The sequence below is a fragment of the Aspergillus pseudoviridinutans genome (assembly GCF_018340605.1).
Source record: "Aspergillus pseudoviridinutans IFM 55266 DNA, scaffold_8, whole genome shotgun sequence".
NCBI lineage: Eukaryota > Fungi > Ascomycota > Eurotiomycetes > Eurotiales > Aspergillaceae > Aspergillus > Aspergillus pseudoviridinutans.
Window position 1 is genome coordinate 539,240 of NW_025091288.1, and position 21,829 is coordinate 561,068.

The 21,829-nt window shown below is 49.6% G+C and overlaps 6 protein-coding genes across 6 annotated transcripts; 2 read left to right on the forward strand and 4 right to left on the reverse strand.

Annotated features, from left to right (window-relative positions):
• Positions 1-178: 178 nt before the first annotated feature.
• On the reverse strand, positions 179-792 carry Asppvi_010290 (uncharacterized protein; the record flags this gene model as incomplete). The annotated part of the gene is made up of 2 exons (XM_043306136.1): positions 179-618; positions 738-792. 2 exons carry the CDS (start codon positions 790-792, stop codon positions 179-181), a joined length of 495 nt encoding a protein of 164 aa, XP_043162071.1.
• Positions 793-1,721: 929 nt separating this feature from the next.
• On the reverse strand, positions 1,722-3,398 carry Asppvi_010291 (putative pyruvate dehydrogenase complex, dihydrolipoamide acetyltransferase component; the record flags this gene model as incomplete). The annotated part of the gene is made up of 4 exons (XM_043306137.1): positions 1,722-2,795; positions 2,863-3,086; positions 3,167-3,216; positions 3,292-3,398. 4 exons carry the CDS (start codon positions 3,396-3,398, stop codon positions 1,722-1,724), a joined length of 1,455 nt encoding a protein of 484 aa, XP_043162072.1.
• Positions 3,399-3,837: 439 nt separating this feature from the next.
• On the forward strand, positions 3,838-10,128 carry Asppvi_010292 (Arf family guanine nucleotide exchange factor SEC7; the record flags this gene model as incomplete). The annotated part of the gene is made up of 6 exons (XM_043306138.1): positions 3,838-5,604; positions 5,656-5,840; positions 5,900-8,211; positions 8,269-8,635; positions 8,689-9,744; positions 9,801-10,128. 6 exons carry the CDS (start codon positions 3,838-3,840, stop codon positions 10,126-10,128), a joined length of 6,015 nt encoding a protein of 2,004 aa, XP_043162073.1.
• Positions 10,129-10,489: 361 nt separating this feature from the next.
• Asppvi_010293 (bifunctional precorrin-2 dehydrogenase/sirohydrochlorin ferrochelatase MET8) lies at positions 10,490-11,330 on the reverse strand (the record flags this gene model as incomplete). The annotated part of the gene is made up of 3 exons (XM_043306139.1): positions 10,490-10,619; positions 10,671-11,152; positions 11,235-11,330. The coding sequence occupies 3 exons, from the start codon at positions 11,328-11,330 to the stop codon at positions 10,490-10,492; spliced, it is 708 nt and encodes a 235-aa protein (XP_043162074.1).
• A 279-nt stretch (positions 11,331-11,609) lies between these two features.
• On the forward strand, positions 11,610-13,289 carry Asppvi_010294 (ribose phosphate diphosphokinase subunit PRS1; the record flags this gene model as incomplete). Its single annotated transcript, XM_043306140.1, has 5 exons — positions 11,610-11,868; positions 11,930-11,939; positions 11,991-12,111; positions 12,168-13,201; positions 13,259-13,289. The coding sequence occupies 5 exons, from the start codon at positions 11,610-11,612 to the stop codon at positions 13,287-13,289; spliced, it is 1,455 nt and encodes a 484-aa protein (XP_043162075.1).
• A 6,605-nt stretch (positions 13,290-19,894) lies between these two features.
• Positions 19,895-21,828, reverse strand: Asppvi_010295 (uncharacterized protein; the record flags this gene model as incomplete). Its single annotated transcript, XM_043306141.1, has 7 exons — positions 19,895-20,398; positions 20,621-20,674; positions 20,725-21,115; positions 21,142-21,419; positions 21,479-21,544; positions 21,597-21,662; positions 21,805-21,828. 7 exons carry the CDS (start codon positions 21,826-21,828, stop codon positions 19,895-19,897), a joined length of 1,383 nt encoding a protein of 460 aa, XP_043162076.1.
• Between the last annotated feature and the right edge of the window lies 1 nt (position 21,829).

Genomic DNA, 21,829 nt, shown 5'->3' on the forward strand with positions numbered 1-21,829 from the left:
TGTGGAAATGAACTCAAGAAGCACAGGGCCCCTGCTCATATCATAGCCAGTGTGGTTCAAACCTAGTTAGGAGGGTACTTGTTTTGTAGCAGCCACCTAAATTCCATTGCATTAGCCCAAAATGTCCTCTGTGCTTTCCCCGTCGCAGGATGCCGGAGTTCAGAAGAAAGCTGGAAACTCACTTGCTGACAAAGTAATCGACCGTACTGAAGGCTCCAACGATCCCAGTCCATGTTCCAACAAGCTTCCACGACAGCTTGCCTTCGGCATGCTTCCTGTATGCGCCATAACCGAGCGCAGCACCGACCAGCGCGTACAGCACGGCATTTCCGAGGAAGACAGGGTTGCGCTTGGCGACATGGCCGGCGCGTTTAGCCTTCGCTTTCGCCTTCTGCGCCTTTTCCTGCTCTTTCCGCTCCTCTTTCTCCTGTGCCTCTCTTTCTAAGCGATCAGCCTGGGTAGTGGTCTTCACTTCCTGGTTGAGGAAATCCKGGTCCACTGAAACAACATGCGGGGAGTCAACGTCAACCAGGGAGGCTGTGCTCTCCCCTGTTTCACTCAGATATGTTCGTGGTGGGTTAGGGGCGCGACTGTGGTGTGAAGAGTCAGTCAGTAGCCCTCAGGAACTTGGCAAATTGCAAAATAACAACTTACGCCTACATCAGAGTCGGTCAGTCAGATCGTCTTTCGAGATATAGCATCCTCATGGGAAGCAGGAGAAACTGTGGGTAGGACACATACCTCCTCTGGTGATTGCTTAGGGCCTTTGGCCGCGGCTTCCGCGTAAGACATGTTTGCAGGATTCCTGTGGTACAAACGGCTGGGGGTGATGGAGAAAAGATCTATTACCAGTCAGTGCTCCGTATTAGAGGTCGTAATGGTGAAGAACTGGCAGCATGTCGCGGAGCGGCTGCTCCAAGGTCGCCCACGTAATATGGTACAACATCACTTACAGGAAATAAGGTGATATTGAGATATTCGGAGATTGAAGTTAGGAAGTAATGGTGTGGGACACTGGAAAGAGAATTTGGGCAGGTGATGACTGCCTCTATTTATGCAGAATGCAAGGGCCCCTAGCATTGGCTCACAAGTATGACATCACTCCCTTAGCGGGAGTGGGCACCGCGCACATGGTTCATGATAAACGCTGCCAAGGCACATGAATCGGCCCATCACCTGTTTAGATAACCCCCAATCCAATTTTGTCAGTTCAAATCTCCTTCGTCCTATAATGTTTACCAAGTTGCCTGGAAGTTCGAAGTAAAGCGGAAATCTGTCTTCGCGGGCGGCTTGGTCAGTCTGCGGTTGTCGCGTCAACTGACCTGGCGCAATTTCCCTCTAGTGACAGCGAAGGTTGCAGCAGTCCTGGTCGATCTCGTTATCGATGGGTGCGAGGGGTCAACCCGCACCGTGAGCCATCCTCAGATTATTCCAAAAACGCAGCATCGCCAATCTGGACTAGAACCATACCTTAACGAGTTTTGAATCGTCTTATTCATTGTTGTTCTACACGATAGGAGTAGGCCAGTATGTGGGTTAAAAGTTTCTGAAGTAGCAAAAGGAATCAATATTGAAATGCTGGAATCGTACTCAAGTGACCAGAAATGGTCAGAATCAACTATAGTAGGTATTTTTGGATACATATTACATGAGACCATAAAAGAACTCCGATCTCAAATGTTACATTTGGTATTTCGGAATTTCGATTGGTCGAACTTCGTTCACAGAAGAAGCTCAAGGGGGTTCTCAACGATCTTCTTCAGTTCCTTGATCCATTCGGCACCAACAGCACCATCGACAACCTTGTGGTCGAAGCTGCCTGTCACGATAATCTGGTCATCCCACTCAACAGAGGTACCCTCCTCAGTCTCAACGGGAACAGCAACCTTGCGGGTGGTGCCGACGGCCAAAATACCAGCCTGAGGGGGGTTGATGACAGCGGTGAACCGCTCAATAGCAGGGTTCATGCCCATGTTGCTGATGGTAAAAGTGCCGCCCTGGTACTCCTCGGGCTTGAGCTTGTTCTCCCGAGCGCGCTTACCGAGGTCCTTGATCTGGTTAGAGATGTTGGAAAGGCCAAGACCCTGCACGTTCTTGACAACGGGAGTAATAAGACCATTCGGAGTGGCAACGGCAACACTAATATCAACGGTGTTGTGCTGGCGGATGACAACCTGGCCGTTATCCTCGCGCCAGCTCGAGTTGACGGCAGGAACCTTCTGAAGAGCGGCAGCACAAGCCTTGACAAGGAAGTCGTTGACGGAGAGCTTATATTTGCCCTCAGCAGATGCGTTGAGGGCCTGGCGGAGCTTCAGGAGCTTCGTAACGGACAGAGTGGTCGAAACGAAGAAGTGAGGGTTCTCTCTCATCGACTGCTGCAGGCGGGTAGCAATGGTCTTGCGCATAGATGTGAGAGGGATGTCTTCATATGTAGGGGCGGTGGCGGCGGAAACGCTAGGCTTGTACTTCTCCACATCTTCCTTGGTGATCTGACCACCACGTCCAGTACCCTTGAGAGCCTTGATTGGAACACCCTTCTCCAGGGCCAATGCCATGGCAGCAGGGCTGATGTTGGGCTCACGGTCAAGACTAGGCTGGAGCTTCTCAGTAGATGTCTCAGGCTCCTGAGCGGCGGGTGCAGGCTCGGGTGTCGAGGGGGCTGGTGCAGCCTCAGCCTTGGGCTCCTCCTTGCTCTCCTTGGCGGGAGCAGCTCCCTTATCACCACCGGCGTCTTCCAGAGTAAAGCTCTCAAAGGGGGCGACATCTGTTCCCTCCTCCACAAGAACGGCGATAGGCTGGTTTTGCGCATTAGCAATCAACGGGGCTCAGTGGACCACGGAAAATTTTTCAGTCAATACATACAGTGCCGACAGCCACATCCTTCTCACCAGTCTCCTTCAGAACCTTGGCTAAGACACCCTCCTCTTGGAATTCAAAGTCCATCTGTGCCTTATCGGTCTCGATTTCCACGAGGACATCACCCGGCGACAGGGAGTCACCGGCCTTCTTCTGCCAAGCTCCAATGTTCCCTGCGGACATTGTGGGCGAGAGGGCAGGCATGCTGATGATGGTGTGAGGGGGGAAGGCTGTAGAGGCGCATAGTTAGGGTCAAGTCATCAGTACGCAAACGTGATGGAGACGAGGGAAAAAAAGAGAGACGACATACACTTGGAGGCATAGAAACGGGAGAGGGCGGATAACGCAGGCAATTGAGGTCTATGGATCAGAAAAATTCTATTAGTATCATTCTCAATACAGATTGATCATGAAATGTTCAAGGTGAAGCCATACTGGACAGCGTCCTTGAATCTGTGAATAACCTGAGGCCGCCTCATGCAGAGGCCGCCTTTTGACAACATGGCGCTGGGAATGCGCATTCGGACAGCAGAGGCAACCATGGTGCCAAATGCTGTAGCTATGATACAATTAAAAGGACGCGGCACAAAAGAGAAGAGAAGATAAGATGGAGATGGTGCCGGAGGATGAGTCTGGCAAGTGGTAGGGCCTGTATCAGAGAGTTGGGGATGCAGCTCCTGGAACTTTTCTGTTGAGCTTCCGGTGAGCGATCGGAATAGTTCTCGCCGGGTTTCTCCAGGGCGGCCGTCCCCGAGTTACGTAAGCCCAGTGCCGCATCTCTGGCACGCGGCGGTCACCGTATATTTGTCCGCCTGCGGGAGAAAGACACGCAGCCGCATCAGCTCCAGGACCCATGCAATAGCGCGATACTCCGGCACACGGTTTCTATCTCCTTTCGTCATTTTTTCATTAGTCCGATTCTACGTTCCATGTGTATTTTTTGTTTCAGTTATTGAATGCTCCGCTCGGAGTTTCGCATAAATGGCGGATGTTGAGAATGGCTCTTCGCAGGAGCCCAATCGGACATCTGTGGTACTGCCGCAGGGAGACAACAAAGAGAATACTGTCGATACATCAACACCTGCTGAGACTGAAGATGTTGTCGAGCAAGACGCCAAGCCTTCTCTTCCTCTCGAATCACAGAGGCAGAAAATTGACATAGAGGAAGTTACAGACTCCAACTCACCGCAGGTCAAAGTAGACTCCACCGAAGTAACAGAGACCGCGGACAAACCTCCGAGTTCTCCGAACGACGCCGCTGATGCTGAAGGTCCCGAGAAGCACGGCTCGCCTCAGCCGGAATCAAAAGCAGACAATGTCGCTAGTTTGGGAAACGATCAGGCGGAGACTCCTCCAGGTGACTCTGCGGGCGACAAGCAGGACGGCGGCCATATACCCCAGTTTGAGCTTACACCAGATACCCGACTGCGCTCGGACTCAAGATCAACGACTGCTACGTATGCCACTCAGCGCTCCGTGACTGTCAGTTCTGCAGTGTTCATAGTCAACGCTCTCGAGACAATTGGGGCGTCCAAGGAAGCCAAGAAGAGCAAAGAACTAGATGATGCCGTAAAGAGCGCGTTGGCGAACGTTAAGCAATCAGACCGTCAGCCGATCGATCCCGACCTTATATTTCGCCCTCTTCAGCTTGCGACAAAGAGCTTCAGCATCCCCTTGCAAGTCACAGCGCTCGACTGTATCGGGAAGCTCATAACTTACTCTTACTTTGCCTTTCCATCATCTCAGGATCGCAAGGGCTCGGAAACAGAGGCCACGCCAGAACAGACTCCTCTCATCGAACAGGCAATCGACGCCATCTGTGATTGCTTCGAGAACGAAGCCACTCCCATTGAGATACAGCAACAAATTATCAAGTCACTTCTTGCGGCAGTCCTGAACGATAAGATTGTGGTACATGGAGCTGGTCTCCTAAAGGCTGTCCGCCAGATATACAACATCTTCATCTACTCCAAGTCTAATCAAAACCAACAGATTGCCCAAGGGTCATTGACACAGATGGTCAGCACAGTGTTCGACAGGGTTCGTGTGAGACTCGAGCTGAAAGAATTACGTTTGCGTGAAGGGGAAAAGGGACTTGAGAATACACCTGACGCTACGACAGCTGAAACGGATGAGGTGCCCCTGTCAACCGATCAGGATCAGGCATCCGACGCAGCCTCTGTGGTAGCACCCGATCAACCCGTCGCGAAGGAGCCTGGAGAAAAGCTCACTCTGCAGAGTTTCGAGTCAGGCAAAGATGTCACGTCGGTCGCGGATAACGCGCCCACAATGGTTACCCGCGCCAAGCTTGGCCAAAAAAGAACGCAGTCATTGTCTAGCACATCCGGGGAAGACAGGGAAGACGGCGACGGAACTACCGACGATGATGAGGACGAGATTTACATCAAAGACGCTTTCTTGGTATTTCGAGCTCTATGCAAACTGAGCCATAAAATCCTCAGCCACGAACAGCAACAAGATCTCAAATCTCAGAATATGAGATCCAAGTTGTTGTCCTTGCACCTCGTTCATTACCTCATCAACAACCATGTCGCGGTCTTCACCTCCCCGCTCCTAACCATCAGGAATAGCTCCAACAGCTCCGATGCTATGACGCTTCTTCAAGCTGTTCGGCCCCATCTGTGCCTCAGTCTGAGTCGAAACGGGTCGAGCTCAGTGCCCAGGATCTTCGAGGTTTGCTGCGAAATCTTCTGGCTCATGTTGAAACATATGAGAGTGATGATGAAGGTTTGTCCATGTGCTTATCCTCTTTGTCTGACTGGTTCTAACTCCTCACAGAAAGAGCTTGAGGTCTTCTTGAAAGAGATATACCTGGCTATTCTCGAAAAAAGGAACTCGCCTGCTTTTCAGAAGCAGTACTTTATGGAGCTTGTGGAGCGACTGGCCGATGATCCTCGTGCATTGGTGGAGATATATCTGAATTATGACTGTGATCGCACTGCGCTGGAGAATATCTTTCAAAAGTACGTTTGTATCACCTCGTGTTTCAATCTCTTTGGGGCAGTATTGATTGTTTTTGCAGCATCATTGAGCAAGTTTCGCGGTACTCGAGCGTACCTGTCGCAGTTTCCGCAGTCCAACAGCAGCATTATCAAGAACACCATGTCAAGGTATCAAAAGCGGGCGCTGATTGGCATCAAAGCGGGACGCTACCTCCGACACTCACGACAGCGCACATAGCCAGTCTTCAGCAGCCAACTTCCCAAAATGTGCCATCTGAGTATATCCTGAAGAACCAGGCGCTGGAATGTTTAGTGGAGATTCTACAGTCACTTGATAACTGGGCCTCTCAACGAATCGATGACCCAGCCACTGGGGTTACAAGTCTGTTGTCCCAGAAATCAATCGATAATTCCAGAGAGTCGATAGACACCAACGCTGCGACCTTTTTATCCTCTCCAAGGGTCGAGGGTACCGATGGCAGTACTGGTCGGTCGACACCCGTGGCAGAGGACGATCCAAGCCAGATCGAGAAAGTCAAGCAGAGGAAAACTGCGCTGATGAATGCAATTCAGCAATTCAACTTCAAGGCCAAGCGGGGGATCAAGCTTTTCATACAAGAGGGCTTTATACGTTCGAACTCGCCCGAGGACATTGCAAGTTTCCTGTTTCGCAATGATCGACTGGATAAGGCCATGATAGGGGAATATCTAGGTGAAGGTGATGCCGAGAACATTGCCATTATGCATGCATTTGTGGACCAAATGGACTTCTCTAAGCGACGCTTTGTGGATGCACTTCGTCAATTCCTGCAACACTTTCGATTGCCTGGGGAGGCCCAGAAGATAGATCGTTTCATGCTCAAGTTTGCCGAGCGCTACGTGACTCAGAACCCGAATGCTTTCGCCAATGCAGACACTGCGTACGTGTTGGCTTACTCAGTCATCATGCTCAATACAGATCAACATAGCGCTAAGATTAAGGGTCGCCGCATGACTAAAGAGGACTTCATCAAGAACAATCGGGGCATCAATGATAACCAAGACCTGCCCGATGAGTATCTGGGATCCATATTTGATGAGATCGCCAAGAACGAGATTGTGCTCAACACTGAACGAGAGCACGCTGCAAATCTGGGCATTCCCACGTCCACCACCACAGGCGGCTTAGCTTCCAGGGCAGGACAGGTCTTCGCAACGGTAGGAAGGGACATCCAAGGCGAAAAGTATGCCCAAGCATCTGAAGAAATGGCCAATAAGACGGAGCAGCTCTATCGAAGTTTGATTAGGGCGCAGCGGAAGACGGCCGTTAGAGAGGCCCTCTCACGCTTCATCCCGGCGACTTCGGTACGGCATGTTGGATCTATGTTCAACGTGACTTGGATGTCTTTCCTTTCCGGGTTGTCTGCTCCCATGCAAGACACACAGAATCTTGAAACCATTAAGCTCTGCATGGAAGGAATGAAACTGGCGATACGTATCAGTTGCGCTTTTGATCTGGAGACTCCCCGGGTCGCATTCGTGACGGGACTTGCCAAATTCACAAACCTGGGCAATGTCAGGGAGATGGTTCCAAAGAACGTTGAGGCTTTGAAGGCGCTGCTCGACGTAGCGCTCACCGAAGGGAACAACCTGAAGAGTTCCTGGAGAGAAGTCCTCACCTGTGTCAGCCAGCTCGACCGGCTTCAACTTCTTACCGATGGCGTTGATGAAGGTTCATTGCCCGATCCATCACGCGCCCGTATTGTACCACAAACTCCATCTGATGGATCCCGCAGATCTATGCAGGCATCAAGACGTCCTACCCGTCCGCGTTCACTACACGGATCTACAGCTTTCCGTTCTGAGGTTGCTATGGAAAGTCGATCCGCAGAAATGATACGCGGAGTGGACCGTATCTTCACAAATACCGCAAATCTCACTCATGAGGCTATTATTGACTTTGTTCGCGCTTTAAGCGAAGTGAGTTGGCAGGAGATTCAATCTTCAGGTCAGACAGAGTCCCCTCGAACATACAGCTTGCAGAAGCTTGTTGAAATTAGCTATTACAACATGACCAGGGTCAGGATAGAGTGGTCGAAGATCTGGGAAGTCCTTGGACAACACTTCAATCAGGTTGGATGCCACACTAACACTACCGTGGTGTTCTTTGCACTGGATTCCCTTCGGCAGCTTTCGATGCGTTTTCTGGAGATTGAAGAGCTTCCTGGTTTCAAATTCCAAAAGGACTTTCTCAAGCCGTTCGAGCATGTGATGGCCAATAGTAACGCTGTTACTGTGAAGGATATGATCCTTCGATGCCTGATACAGATGATCCAAGCACGTGGAGATAACATCCGCTCAGGCTGGAAAACAATGTTCGGCGTCTTCACAGTCGCTGCAAGAGAGCCATATGGTAAGCGAGTGTCTTATCTCATAAAACTTTTTTGATGGGGATGCTAATATCTAGAAGAGGGCATTGTCAACATGGCGTTCGAGCATGTCACTCAAATCTACAACACGCGGTTCGGTGTGGTTATTACACAGGGGGCTTTCCCTGACCTAATCGTTTGCCTCACGGAGTTTTCCAAGAACATGAGATTCCAGAAGAAGTCTTTGCAAGCGATCGAGACCTTGAAGTCGACTGTCACGAAGATGCTCAGGACACCGGAGTGTCCTCTATCACACCGTGGAACTACATCGGAAGGCGTTCAGGACGATGGAACAAACCTGGCCAAACAATTATCACGGCAGTCTCAAGAAGAGCAGTTCTGGTATCCTATCTTGATTGCCTTCCAGGATGTACTAATGACGGGTGATGACCTTGAGGTTCGATCAAGGTAAGTTCCAAGTTCTGACTTTGCCCCGGGAATGTCGCTGATCAGGAAACCAGAGCATTGACTTATCTTTTCGACACACTGATCCGCTATGGAGGCGACTTCCCTCAAGAATTTTGGGATGTCTTGTGGAGACAGCTTCTCTATCCTATCTTCGTCGTCCTTCACTCCAAATCGGAGATGTCGAAGGTGCCAAACCATGAAGAACTCTCCGTATGGCTGTCAACAACAATGATACAAGCCTTGAGGAATATGATTACACTTTTCACGCATTATTTCGATGCGCTGGAATATATGTTGAGTCGTATACTCGAGCTTCTTACACTATGCATCTGCCAAGAAAACGACACAATTGCGCGGATCGGTAGCAATTGCTTGCAACAACTGATTCTGCAAAATGTTGCAAAGTTCAAGCAGGAACACTGGACCAAGGTTGTAGGTGCATTCGTGGAGCTTTTCAGCAGGACCACGGCCTACGAGTTATTCACAGCCGCCGCCTCGATATCTTCGAAGCCAGCTTCGATCAAGAACGGGAACGGGGAGACATCCAACGAGGATGACTTGCACAAGCAGGAGCAAGAGACAGCCGAGTCAACGCCTGTCCAGGAAACTCCATCGGACGCCCCAAGGGTGAATGGATTGCAGCCCGTGACTTCTGAGCACGAGGAGGGCGACATGCCTGCCGCGTCGACCCCCGAGTTGGAAGATTACCGCCCGCAGGCCGAAACCCAACAACAACCCGCTGCCGTGACCGTTGCGCGGCGCCGATTCTTCAATCGTATCATAACAAACTGTGTGCTTCAGCTACTTATGATTGAGACTGTCCACGAACTGTTTTCGAACGACAAGGTCTATGCTGAGATCCCAAGCCACGAACTTCTCCGTTTAATGGGACTGCTCAAGAAAAGTTATCAGTTCGCGAAAAAGTTCAACGAGGACAAAGAGCTTCGGATGCAGCTCTGGCGCCAAGGCTTTATGAAGCAACCGCCCAACCTGCTTAAACAGGAAAGTGGCAGTGCTGCTACATATGTTCACATCCTTTTCCGCATGTATCACGATGAGCGAGAAGAACGAAAGAGCAGCCGCGGGGAAACAGAGGCTGCGCTTATTCCGTAAGTATAACGGGCTTTCTCGTTACCAACCACTGCTAACAAATAATCTTGTCCAGTCTCTGCGCCGATATTATCCGAAGCTTCGTCCGACTCGATGAAGATTCTCAGCACCGAAACATAGTGGCCTGGCGCCCTGTAGTTGTAGATGTCATCGAGGGCTACACCAACTTCCCGTCTGAAGGTTTCGATAAACATGTCGAGACTTTCTACCCATTAGCGGTAGATCTATTGGGCCGCGACCTTAATCCCGAAATCCGCCTCGCTCTTCAGTCCCTGCTTCGAAGAATCGGAGAAGCAAGACTGGGTATCGCTGCTGTGCAGACACCCATCAGCCCCAGGAGCTCTATCTCGCACCACTCCCGCAGGTATAGTCGGGACCACTAGTGTCTGGGCCCGGAGTTCTGATGGGATGGTGGTTTGTTGGACTTTGACTTTTGTTTCTTTTGGATATCCTTGCCTACTCTATGAGAGGCTTTTTATTTCAATCGCCCACTCTGGAGGAGTGTTGAATGTAGACTTAACAAATATATTGCATTGTCATTCTCAGACTTATAAATTATAAGAATTTAGACCGTCTACCTATTCTATTAATACCAAATTATCGAACTTGAGCTCGGCGAAGCAGATTTGTCAGCCGTAAAGCGGCATCAAGCCCGATACCTCAATTGCATCACTCTTGGCAAGCAGATATTGGCGGCAGAGTCGAGGTTGCCCCGGTTGAACTAGCAAATTGCACATGTATCAACTAGCTGGAATGAACTTCATTATAAGACGGAATCTTGCCAGATTCGAAGTATGTAAGAAGACTATCCATGTCCCGTTCGTTCATTTTGACGAGCTCTTCGAGACTCCATGACTCGCAGACCCCGGACATCCTTTAATAAGTCAGCAGGCAGCTCGATCCGAAAGGTAAAGGTCAACAGTACCACTTCATTCTCTTAGGCCCCTCCTCTGGCCTGGCAGCGACGTCGCGCAGTTTCTTACGTAGTTTGCCCACATTTTCTATGGCTGCACCCATGTTGTCGGGCAATGATGCTGCAATTTTTTTCCGAATGATACTTGCAAGTTTCGGTCCATTCCCATTCGTGCTCACCATCACTTGCAGTGGCCCATCACGGTACATGCTGCCAAAGTAGAAGTCGCACTCTGCGGGCACATCGGCTATGTTGGCAGGTATTCGCTTCTCTTTACACAGTTTCCAGACGCGAGACGAGGCGTTAGGGTCATCAATGGCGCAAAGGACCATATCTGCTCCTTCTAGGTCCTCCGGCTCAAATGTGCGATCGACATGCGTGACCTGGCCCTCGGATACACGGAAAGCGACTTCGTCATTAAGACCTGAGCGAGGACAGACGACTGTTACTTTGGCGTCGGCGTTCAGGGCGTGGAGAATGCGGCCTGCAGCTACCTGTTGAATGACCCCGTTAGCGCTGTTGTAATTTATATATGTATATCCGTTTTTCTGCGGCGGGACATGCATAAGACTATACCTCACCACCACCGACCACTAGGACATGTTTATCTTTGACTTGCCAAGCGACTATCATGGAGCCCCCTCCCTGGACTGGAGGGTACTTGTGCGACATTTTAGCATAGGATAGATGTTTCGAAGCTTTACTGAGATGTTATCTGTAGCGGGGAGTCATTTAAAGTGCCGCTATCTATCGATGGGCGGGGCGTTTGTACGGGGAGCTAGAGACACCCAAGACGACCTAGCCTATTTTTACCTTTTTCCCTTCTCCGTCAACTTTTTTCCTCTTCCCTCGGCCATTTGAAATGCCCTCCACAACCCTTACCTCCTTTTTACTCTTCGCTCCCTTCTCCCCACTGTCCATGCCTTCATTTCGCAGTACATAATAGTCGCAATGCGGGGAGTACAAATTTTCTCTGGGACATCCCACCCTGTCCTTGCTGAGACCATCTGCGAGCGTCTAGGCACACTCCCCGCTCGGGCAGTGCTCGGAAAATTTGCAAATGGCGAGACAAGAGTGGACATAGGGGTTTCCGTGCGGAACCAAGATGTATACATTGTCCAGAGCGGCAGTCAGAAGATCAATGACAGTGTCATGGAGCTCCTGATCATGATCTCTGCTTGCAAGGGTGGTTCCGCAAAGTCGATTACAGGTGAGCCTTTCGTCGAATGATTTGATAACCTTGCGCAATAACTAACGTGATTCTGCAATAGCGGTCATGCCGTATGCTGCCCGTCTAACGTGAAAACTACGCATTATGCTGACATGGACGAGGTACTTTCCATACTCCCGCCAGTCGAAAAAGAAGAGCCATCGGGGAGCCATCACCGCTCGGATGCTGGCGAACTTGCTTTCGGTCGCTGGAGTCGATCATGTCATTACTCTTGACTTGCATGTGAGTTTAACAGATTATTGGTACAACGGACGAATAGACGTCTGACTGAATGACAGGCATCACAAATGCAAGGATTCTTCGGCAAGCCTGTGGATAACCTCTTTGCCGAGCCTTTCATCGCCCGTTGGATTCGGATGAGCGTTCCTGGCTGGAAGGAGGCCGTCGTTGTTAGCAAAAACGCTGGAGGTACCAAGCGTGTAACATCGCTAGCGGACACCCTGAAGCTCAATTTTGGCATTGTCACTACCGACAGACGCCGTCCGATGGTCCCTATGTCCATGACGGATAGTACTGTATTTTTCGACTCTACGAATGATAGCATTCCCAAAGAGCCGAAGCCTTTTGTCCTACACCTGCGCAAGAATTCACACGGCGGTGAATCGAGCGAACACAACAACGCCGAGCCCGAGGAACTACTGCGTCCGGAGACACCACCCGCTGCTCGTCGCCCGTCAGAGTTGGAAGCAGCTCACGAGTACACAGACGTGCGTGTGCGTGATGTGATCACTGGCCGTCTTGTACAGGGCCATATTGTGGATGATGATTTCCCGTCAGGTGGTCCCACCTCGGTACCTGCCTCTGGACTTACAACCCCGGGACAGCCTTCCAGCCAGGATCAACCCGAGTCCGTGCCAGACGCGATGGTCAACTCATTCATCTCGACCACATCTTCTCTACCTGGAGATCATGCTCTTGGCGGGTCGTTCGATGCCGCTGAATCTTCGGATGAGGAAGAGAGCAACGGACGAAGCGTCGAGCAAGAGAAGACCATCACCCTGGTCGGAGATGTTCGAGACAGGACTGTTTTCCTTGTCGACGATATGATCGACAAGAGTGGCTCGTGGATTGCTGCCGCAGAAACGGTCGTCAAACGAGGCGGGGCTAAGCAGGTCTACTGCATTGCTACACATGGACTTTTTGGCGGCGATTCCCTCGAGCAGATGGAAGCGTGTGACGCGATTGACTATATTGTCGTCACGAATACTTTCCCAATAACTCCCCAGAAGATGAGAAAGTCGAAGAAACTGGTTATTATCGACATTTCGAGTCTTCTTTCGGAGAGTATCCGACGCCACCATTACGGTGAAAGGTTTGTAGAGCCGCGGTCTGATTCTTGTCTGAGTCAATTAGCTAACTTCCAATGCAGTGTGTCGGCACTTTTCCACCTCAATGACTAATTAGCATGGCGAACTCTATCCATGTGGTATTCGAGATTATTTTCGCACACTATCAATGAATGAACGTACAACAATTCTGAAATGTTGGTAAGAATGATGCATCAACAGTAACGACAGCATTACGACTCTCTTCTTTTTTCTTGTATTGATGACACTTTTTTATACTCACGAGGAGGTCAGGGGTATTTGAGTGTATCTTCATTGTGATACATATGCTGGACTTTTTCTCTCCCGATGTCAAGGGTGCTAGAGATACGGACTGGCGTCAGAACAAAGGCGCTCAGGTTTGACGTCTGAATAGGCTAAGATTGAGCATTCTTTGCTCACCTATAGTGCAATATCATCTCCAATGTCGCATTGGTAAGACACGTGCATTCTTCGATTCCAGTGACATACGAATCCTGAAGCTAGCTTCACCGGACTCTGTCCGATCACACCAACGGTGCAGTCCACTTTGGGTACTGCAGGAGCATCTTGTCTTTACAAAGATTGTTCTTAACGGAGCGTTGGAAGAGCAAATATTTAGCCTTGTTAGTTCTCTGTCTTCTTCGTGTCATATGGCATGGAGGGTCGGATGCGCTGCAGGGCTATACCGAGGAATGAAGGCATCAACTTCTGAGTCTCACACGGGCTCTGGTCCTTTGGACCAGTGGAGTTGATGCAAGAGAACATCTCGAACATTCTCATGTTATGTATCACAATGAGCTAGTAGTAACTATATGATGTGTGAATTGCTTGTTAGTTCGTCGAGCATTGTCTCGTGCTGCCCCTGAAATGGTTCTTCCGGAGGATCCTTGTAAGGTCTACAGCGCAAAGAGGTAGCCGACTGGTCTTTTCATTGATCTCTACTGCGACTACGCCGTATATTCTCGTCTCCATCCAAGTCACTCTCGTTTGATTGCAAGGAAACCCGCAGAACTAGCTGATACATAGCTCGTAGTAGTCAGTTGCAGAGCGAGTCCGATGGATCTCGCAAATATTGACACAGAATCCCACCCGATGTTTTGTTTATAAACAAGGGTACTATCAAGTGACATTTCTGGCGGTGTGCGCATACCCGTTTCACTCGGCGCTTCGCTGCGGTGAGGTGCTTCTATCGACACAATCCTTCAGAGAAGGTTCGATCTACCTCATAATTCACGAACGACATCACTCCACGGTCGCCAATGACATCGATGTGATGAAATGGGATATGTAATACGATTTGAGTACCCCCACAGCGTAGTGAGTAAATAGGTATTCTGTAGCGCTGACCCGAATTCCAGGATAGATCTCGCTCTCGGGCCTCGCCCTGCATACTTCTGATAGATAGTCGGCAGGACTTACACTGCAGCATATCCCTTGGTTCGCGTTAGGGGTCCAGAGGATATTTGCCAGTGCGGTGTGCTGCTATTACTGATTGCAAACCCAACCACTTGCTGTCATATGCATTATCGCGAACGAAGAACGAGTTGACCATCTAGATCCACAATCTGAGCTGCGGTTGGAGCGGGAGATTGATATTCAGCTGCAACCTCAGCTCGTCGAACTTGCGATCTTTCCAAGGCGCCGGGACGCACTGAGATTAACGTCACAAAAGTACATTTCCAATTAGTACGTAGTGTGTTTCAATGGGTCCCAAGCACGGACTTCCCTACGGAGTCATGGATTAATGGCTGGGGCGAGACGCCCACTCCGTATGAAATGTGATATGTCGACTTGTCAGGACCGCGCGAAAAAGTACCGTGCGCCGTCGGAGACGGAAAGGACTTTTAATTTCGAGTCCAGGGCTGCAAAATGGGCAAGGGGTGAAACTGAAAAGTGAACTGAGCAAGTCTCGGATTAGTTCGAGTTGGCTAAGACTTAGTACACCGGGGAAGTACATCCGGTAGATCAACGCTAAAGTTCTCCTGTGGGTTTTTGGACTATTCAGGGAATCCAGGCTTTTTGCTTTCCAGCTCGTATTATTCAGGACACGGTGGACAATGACAAGGATTGCTCGGTTTGTTATCGTATGTGAAGACCAATCAGTTGATCAAGTATTTCATCATACCTCTTGCACATTCCTGAGGTGAACACGTACTATGCTTGTCTTGAGCTTGGACGGTGTCATTTAGTAGACAATCAACAGTCCAATAGCAACTATGAATTGACGATTGACAGGGAACTGGCATCCGCCATGTCTCCGGGATACCTGTCCTCTTCCCTTAGCGCTCCTTTGGACTCAGTCTCGACTCTCGAGTCATCACCTTAACAGTCCAACATACGAAGTAGTCCGCGCGCCGTCAGTTCGAAAACTAAACCTCCACCATGGAGCATTGGGTTTAGATCCACTGCAGGTGTCCCGAATTGGAGGAGTCCAACCGAGAACCACTAAGAGAGCCCGAACTATTTCTTTCCAAAAAGTTCCCCTCGCTCTTTTGCAGTTTCCGGAAGTCGCCCGACTTCAGTCCGGAACTGACCACTTACCTATTCGGTGTAAGTCTCGCGTTTGGTGGAAAGTCAGTTGAACGGTACGTGTTACATACACTCTGGAAATCCATAAATAGGGGCGACCGTCTGGGCTTTTTGCAAAGAGCAAACTAGCATAAATCAATTGGGTTATCGCAGTGTACATCATAGCAAATCAACATGACCATTGATCAACTATGGACAGCCTTGAGCTTGTGGGCTGAAGGCTGAAGCACCATGGCAGAGAAGCCACTCTAGCCGCGAACCCGGTTGGCGGGACCGCGGATCCCCCTGCACAAGCACGCCACGATCAGTCGAGATCTGCCAGAGTATTGGGCTTACTTCTTCCAAGGCCATTGGTCTCATGCACGGAGTAGTACAAGGTAAGTACGAAGTAGGGAACTCTGGAATGATAATTTATGATAATTTGGTAGAGTACGTACAGTAGCACCTAGCATATGTAGGTAGGACGCGCCAAATTCATTGGCGGGTGGCACGAATAGTATGCGTATTTGTTTTCCGGTCCTCTCTCAGTTCCTCTGCTTTGAGTGGATCAGATGGAGAACCACTGTACTCCGTACGGAGCAGTACCATGTCAACTAAGGTAGTATGCTACTAAGGTACTTGAGTGGTCTGTTGGTTGAGATTAATCATCAGGCACTGACTAACTACTAGGTCGTAACTTCGAAAAAACAAAACTGGGCTCCGGCCCAACTAGGTCCTGGTAAAGCTTCAAAAAAAGAACAATTACGTAGCCTCACAAGGCATTATGATGGAATTGGTGAAACACTGTCCATAGACCTTGTCCTTGTCCTTGTTTTGATCTTCGTTATTGTCCTACAGTGACTGGGATTCGGTTTCACAATTGTCTTCATGATCAAGTTTTGTTTAGTCCATTTGAGATTTCCCAGTTCATCCATTCGATTTTGCGCCACACTAGAGAAGTATGGAAATAATGAAATCATTTGTGATGTTATGGCATTACCCAGTGCATACCATATGATGATATATCTACCATCGGAGAATTATGGGCTGGAATTTGTCACCATCCAGAATTCCAGGCCCTTGGATCTGGGATTGATCCTCACGATCCTGGTTGACGTCTAGATGACCGCACAGCCACAGAAAAAAGAAAAGATATCTCAGATGCACATTTCCTCCAAATAGTAAGGTAGATAATACGTAACAACGATGATTTATTATTCTGGACCGAACCTCTCTACTGCGTGGAAAAACGCAACTGCACTTCTGATTGCTAGATCTCGAGATCGTCCATGCCAAGTCTCCAGCACCATTTGGCTGGGAAAGTGGGAAGGGCTGTGCTTTTTCGGCCTCCAATCAAAACACGGCGATCTCCCAATTGGCTCAGGGACAATCTTGATGGATGTCTAGTACATTGCACGGAATAAAAACATATCAAATCAAAAAGGTCTATATGATGCCCGATTACCTAGGAGTTCCTAGTCACTGTTCGAGTACTCCTATTAGTCCTTGATACGTTGACGTCTTTGTGGAGCGACCCGTCTATCTTGGTCTATTGAAATCGTCTCCAATAATGCTGAAAAAGAAATAGAACAAACCACTAATTGGATACTCAATATCCAATAATTTATTAAACATCTTATTGTTAAAGTTAAGATTGCGACTACTGACGCGGTTCCCATCTCCCCGGTACTGCTGCTACGGCCCATGGCCCACTCGAGACTATACATCACTTTTCCATGCATCTTCCCTGTCCTTCCTGTTTCTCTTCTGTTTCTTCTGCTTCAGATCTCATCTCTGTCTCATGTTGTACGGCCCATCGTGCAGTTTGAGCAGTACTTTTTTATCCCCTTCCCTTTATTCGTCTGGGATTCTGAGGCTTCATTCCACCATTGTCCATTCCTCTTCCTCAAAGAATCCAGGCTCTTTTCTCCACAGGCGTAATTGTCAGTTCCGCAATTATCGGCTGCATGCATTGGGTGAAATAACATCATTTTCCTCGAAAAGCAACTTCCCTACAGCCACAGTCAAGCCATCTGCCGGTGTCAGGCCTGGACCCTGTAGTTAGAACGTTGTACAATCGTATTCTTCCAATCTCCTGAGGGAAGACAAACAAGATGCCTTTTTGAGTGATGTGTTCATCGGATCATCGCTAGCATACGTTTCTACCATCTGGCTGAGATTGAAACGTCACCTATATATACTATGGAGTCGCCGTCTACAGCTTCAACTGAACACTTCATTACACGCGACACTCAAATTCTTATTCCATCTCTTTTACCAATCCAAACATAACTTGATCCTTACACACCGAAGCATCTTTTGTCCTGGCTCCTTCAGATTCCATCCCTACCATCTTGTCCGGACCCTGGAGCATTGTTGCATACGCCCTTGCCTTATCTCGACTCTAGAGCCCGGGTATTGTTTCCCAGCCATTCAGATAAAGAAGGAGCCATCGCCCTTACAACCTTGTCTCTTGAGACCCAGAGATCTGGTTCGACCCGATAAGATTTTCTTGTTTGACACTTCCGTGGTAAACTCAGTAAGTACGTGGTGGAGCCAAGCACGACTACCATTCCCCTGCTCACATACTAACCTCTGACAGTCGCCAACATGGCCAACCAGTGCTCGGGACATGTCTTTGCCATTGTGCAAGCCACCAATGGCAATATCCTCACCTGGCGCTGCTCAGATTGCAACTCCGGTCCGTTTGTGGCTATCTGGCGTTGCAAGATCTGTGGTCACTGTCGCTGCAACGCATGCCATACTGCCAAAGCCTAGGTAGTAGGTACATATGCGGCGTTTTGCTAGACCGGTAGGCTCTCATCCAAACAAGTCTAGTCTGTGGAATTTGCTGATAGATCCTAAGGCCACCCTCGCGGCAACTCAAGCGGTCAACTCGCACAAGACTCAGTTGCTTACCCGTCCAAGACCCCAATTCTCAAAGCCCTCAGACTATCAGTTGACTATTCTTTGCGAATGGTTGCTTCTTATCCGACTGGCTCGCAATTGTGATACACACCCTCGCCCTGCGCGAGGCTCTTCTGACCGGTCCTACTCGATATCATGAAAGCACACAATTACGATCGAACTCCTCAGCACTCTACTTCACAACGTCTGCAATCTCACGGCCCGATCCTGCTGTTTTCATGAACTGTTCTTTCAGCACTGCATCCTTACTCGGTGTCAGGTCCAGCGACAAAAGCTTCGGTCTTTGCCTTTTTACTTTTGATTCCTCTTGATGGGCGGTTCTGTGCATGGATACAGGTGGCTATCATCTACTTTGGATTTCCTTCTTCCAATTTGTTTTCTTGGCCAGACTGCTCTTACTTATTTATTTCCTTGGTAATGTTAAATAGAGAACATCCATAGACTCAGGCAACTGACGCGGCAACGCAACTCATTACACCCATTTCAGACTCTCGTGCTAGGAAATGACTGCTGTCATACACCTTAATCCAACAAATCATCATCGTAGGTTCCTTGGGACCAGGTCTCGTGCCCGTTGACTTAGTTCGATGTGGTAGTCTGTACCACTCGAAATACATCATGTACAACCCAGCCAAGCTTCAACAAGGACAAGGGGCCAAGGCGTGATCGCCGTTGGTTGGATTCTAAATCCATACACCCTTGTGCTATCCGTTGGCTCATTGCTTCTTCAGGGATTGCGTACCCTGCTGTGTGCATGCTGGAATTAACCGGTGGAATGTACAGAGAACACGACGGCCAATTGCTCTCATTTTTATCTGTCTAATGAAGGTAGTCACGAGCTGGTCGATTACATATTGAAGATTTTCTGAGAAGGATGTTCTTATCACAAATACGATACATGTTCCATGAGCAAGTAAGTTTCTAGATGATGCCCGAAAGAAGTCAAATATATGTTCATACGCCGGTTCCGAAACCAAAGATAACCTGAATTGATGTGGGGCTTTCTTGAGGTGGTATCAATGCTGACATATTGTTAGTTTTGTTGCTGCTTCTGCAGCTTTTGTTGTTATTGTTGTTGTTGTTGTTGTTGCTGCTGCAGCAGCAGCAGCAGCAGCTAGTATTGCTGAGTGCAGCTTTTGCTCATGAGCGAAAGGACAAAGAAGGAGACAGAGGGATATGAGAGCTCCGATGTGAATCGTTCGACTCGAGCTTCATCCAGGGGAACGAGTCAAGTTTATTTCATAATTGAGAACTCCGGAGACTTAGCTCACGGACTGTTTCTTCGGCATAGGAGTCTGAGTCCACTCGTCCGTTCTGGATGTTCCTGCTGAGAGGGCAGCTTTCCACATTTCAAGGTTCTCTTCAGCGATGTCCGAGTGAAGTGTAGATGCCAGTCCGTACATGTCCATCTGCAATATCAATCCTGTCACCCATTCCTGCCTGTGGACCTTAATCAGCTTCCTCACCACGTCACGTATGTCGGCCTCCATCTGTCTGAAAGACGCCTCTGCCTCCGCCTCCGCTTGGAGGCCGCTGATCTCCTCCTCTAGCTGGCTAATCTCGTCCTGAAGCTCCCTTTTTTGCTGAAGGCGCTGATTTTTCACCTCCTTACTGAGCTTGCGAACGACTTCGGAAATGCTAGTCTTCGCATCTCGAAACGCGGCGTCTGGCGTCTGCAATTCCTCGTTGAGCCCGGCAATCGTGCGCTCTAGTTGTCGTTTTCTTTCAAGGTGTTGATCCTTGATCCCTTTCGATTCTTCAAGGTCCTACAGCAACTCCGTCTTCCGGAGGGTCTGGCCAGGGGCTTAACCCTGGCCAGGCCCCTCATCCTCTCCTTCAGCCGGGTGATCAGGAACAACCCAGTGTTGGGCTCGGAGCTAAGAATAACCTTATAGTCAGTACTATCTTGATATATGGTGCATGTAGTATAGAGTGCAAAGTACATATCTATACATAAATGTATGTATTGATACATAAAGGGAGCTTACCTCTTCTAAATGCTCCTTTCTCCATTCCGCCTTGATTTTATCAAGGCGGCCTCTCTGTAAGTCGCAGTTAGTCATGTATGTACCAAGAATGCTAGTATTATTACATTACCTTGGGCTCGGGGGCGGCGGCCGCAGCGGGCTCCTCTTCCTTTGGCCTCCTTCTGGCGCATCTTCGCTTCTTCCCGGAGCCTCTGGACCCTTGTGAGGTTCGGCCGTAGCTTCACAGCATCATCCGCAAAGCTTTCTGTGCCGCCTCCATTGTCTCCCTTCCCGCGTTGGTCATCATGCTCTTCGTAGAAGAGCCTTTTCTCCGCAGATACCTTCTTGACGGCATTGTTGGCCGCCTCCCAAGCCTTGTTGAGCTCCTCTAGCTCTTTCTGTGCCTTTTCAACGGCCTCCCTGGCAGCCTTGCGCATCTTGTGCACCTCCTCCCGTGCCAGCTTTGCTGCGGCCCACTCATCATCTAGCTCTTCGAGATGGAGCTTCTGCGCGTGTCTCAAATTTGGCCGCAGCTTTAGCACCCCCCAGCCCTCTCTGGATCGACTCCAGCAATTCCAGCCGCGTCGGCCGCCTCCCACGCGGCATTGGCCTCATTGTAGGCCTGTTGGGCGGCATTCAAGGCCTCTTTGGCAGCCATTCGCTGCTTTCTTTTCTCCTCCCGCTCCCCCTTCCGGGCGATGAACTCCTCATGGAGTTCATCAACCCGGGCCAGCTGGGCCCGTGAGAGGTCGGACCGCAGCTGGGGGACCCCCAGCCCTGCCTGGACCTCCTCGGGCAATTCAATGCCATTCTCCGCAATCTAGTAGATGATATTAATCAGAACTGGTACATATATGTGTGCAAAAGATATAGACTTACAATGCGGGAGATCCGGTGGCGCTCATCGCGCCGAATGTCCTCCTCTCTTCTCTGTCTCTTTGACGGCTAGAATTAAGATTAGTCACGTGTCATTTATAACATATTAAGAAATACTCACAGGAGGACCAGGCATGGCGGAGGCACCAGGGGTCGCGGGAGGAGGCCGCGGCGGCAGCAGCAGCCGCTGTTGGCCTGTTGCCGTTGGCATGCTGCTGCTGCTGCCGCCGCGGTAGCTGTTGCTGGCGGTGGTGGTGGTGCTTCTAGTGTGTCATTCTGTTAGCAAGTCATTGACCTAAATCGCATGCCTTGAGCGTCTTCTTACGTACCTTGTCTGCTTCCTCAGACGTCATA